Source organism: Adiantum capillus-veneris, chromosome 18 (assembly GCF_014529385.1).
Source record: "Adiantum capillus-veneris isolate H3 chromosome 18, ASM1452938v2, whole genome shotgun sequence".
Taxonomy (NCBI): domain Eukaryota; kingdom Viridiplantae; phylum Streptophyta; class Polypodiopsida; order Polypodiales; family Pteridaceae; genus Adiantum; species Adiantum capillus-veneris.
This window is the reverse complement of record NC_140948.1, coordinates 38,770,470-38,773,008: the sequence shown is the minus strand read 5'-3', so window position 1 is coordinate 38,773,008 and position 2,539 is coordinate 38,770,470. Positions and strand designations below refer to the sequence as shown.

Here is a 2,539-nt window from a genome sequence, read left to right as displayed (position 1 = left end):
GTGAGGGCATCCGCAAGTTCTTAGCCTCTGGAGTCTGGACCCAATATATATATATATATATATATATATATATATATATATATAATATATGTAATTTCTTGTGTGAAAAGTTAAAACATTGTCTTTCTGCAAAATGAAGAGACAGCGTTTGATGGAGGGTGAGGCGCAACTGCAAAACATAACAAGGGCCACGTCACCACCGAGAATAATAACTGCAGCGCTCCCACATTCGACCTCATCCTGACTGCAGGTCATGACCATATCTTCCTGTCTGAAGATCTTCTAGTCTACGAGTTGCTTCGCCTGCGTGCAGTTCATCCCTCCTTCACCCAGGCCATTGCAACACTCTTCGGCCCAAGCCTTAATCCTCAGCCCAAGCCGTAAGTTATTATACTCTTGCATTTGCAGTTTATTGCAGATAAGTCCAGTCCAGGTTATTAACGCTAACTCTCTCTCTCTCTCTCTCTCTTCATGTGTTTCTCTCAAAGATATATATGTTGGCAGGCCATTTACAAGTGTCCACTTTTTAATCCTCAGCAACCCCTTTACCGGTGACAAGGTGACTTTGCCACTCTCTACAAGGAGGTACGTTATGAGTGGATTTGGAGGTGAATTGCGCTTGGAACAAAGTAATGAGACTGGTCGTATTAGCATCATTCGTGTATCACCTCGGGAACCTGCGCACGTGATCATAGATCGATACACGCCTACTGACCCAATGTGCCAACAATTGTTGCTCCAAGGCCGTTGCATACAGAATGTACTAGAGACATCCATATTGTTGCACAATAACATTCCCCATGTCTATTACTACCATCAAGGCACACTTGCAACCTTTTATCACATGCACCATTACATCTTGCCGGAGTTGTCTCTGTATGAAGGATCACATTGGCGCCAAGTGCGCATGCCCGACGACTTTACCAATTCACAGAAAAGCATGCTAGATGCCAGGTATGAAGTGCTTCAAATGGATGCCGAAATCTTGCTTTTGGTATTTAAGCGAAATCCAACGTGCAAGAAAAGTCGAGTTTTTGTGTACAAGTACGACTTTGAGCATGGAAGGTGGTTGCGTGTCTTTGACGACTCTGCTCTCATAGTCTCTATCCCTTATTGGAGAAACTCAGAGTGCATAGACTTGCATGCTATTGCGCGAGCTAACATCCTGGTGCTCTCTATCGGCGATCAAATAATCCTTTGCAACCTTGTTTCAAATACATGGAGGTCGTTGCCCCCTTGCTACAACCCTACAACTGGAGCAAGAATTCCTATTGTCAAGGTGGCATGTGCTCTAGATCCTACATAGAGAATAGAGCCGGTGGCATGTGCAAAAGAATCTTCAAAGGAGTTTTAAAGCCCATTAGTAATTTCAAACTTAAAGTTGTTTTTGTTTGGTACTAGCTGCTATAGCTCTTGCAAGTATTTTGATAATTCTGACTTGTACACTAGCCCTTCATACTGGTAACGCTTTTTGGTTTTGTTTTGGCCTATCTACAATGTAAGGGTTAATTTGTCCTTGTGTTTGCCTTGTTAAAGTGACATGCCTTTTTCATGCATAAAAGAGAACATTCAATGGAACAAATCCAAGTTTGAAATTTCTACGATAGGAGAGAATAAATTAAGTAATTTTGTTTTAATATGATAACAATGAGAGTAGGGTTAGTGTAGATGTTTATGTGCTCCTTTTAGCGGATATGTAACATATCTCATTGGATATTAAAAGTATCGATTTTATCAAAATTGTCGACCAAATATTCATCCCAATCTTGAACATTTAAAACTTGCAACCCAGGTAATGTTTATCAGTAGATGTATCCAATGTTGTAATCATATTTAGAAATAGATTTTGGTCCAGGCTATATGTCTAGTTGCTAACTGAATTAAAGATGGTAAGTGATGTACGTACTAGTTAACACTAGGTTGGTAACCTAACAGGACATAAAAGTGTCCTTTCAGGGTTTTGAAAAAAACCTCCAAAACCATAGTAGATCCACTCATTTTGTAAAATCCTTTCATGAGATTATATCTCAATGCCTAACACATGGAAAAAAAAAGAAACTTGTAAAATTTCTCATCTTTTGGTCACACCAAGCCTCCAAAGTTGATGGACCAGTACATTTTCATCAAAACAGTCATTTCTTACGTTTTGTTGCATAAAAATAAGATTAGGGATTTTTGTAGGACCTGAGATAAATTCCCTAGTTAACTTCAATGGGTTGGTGATCAGAACATATGATTACTTCTCACTCACTATCTTTTGTTTTGCCAAAAGAAATAGGTACAAAAAAGTTGAATTTTTACAATTCTGCAAACCTATCATCAAAGTTTCTATAGCCACACTCAATACAAATAATATATGCATGTTTTCTTCCCTATTGTCCTTTAGGTTCATAAGGAGCCATGGAGCATGTCAAAAGAATAATACATCTCTTACCAAAGGGAATCTTGGGGACAAAGATGAAGTGCTAAATATAGCAAACATGAAAAAACTGGGTTCAACATTATGAGTTAAAGAATCCCATAGAAACTATTCAATATC

At 38.7% G+C, this 2,539-nt stretch overlaps 1 protein-coding gene across 1 annotated transcript; it reads left to right on the top strand.

Annotated features, from left to right (window-relative positions):
* Positions 1–592: 592 nt before the first annotated feature.
* Positions 593–1,306, top strand: LOC147435523 (uncharacterized). Its single transcript, XM_086487976.1, has one exon. The coding sequence runs from the start codon at positions 593–595 to the stop codon at positions 1,304–1,306; it is 714 nt and encodes a 237-aa protein (XP_086344102.1).
* Positions 1,307–2,539: the final 1,233 nt, after the last annotated feature.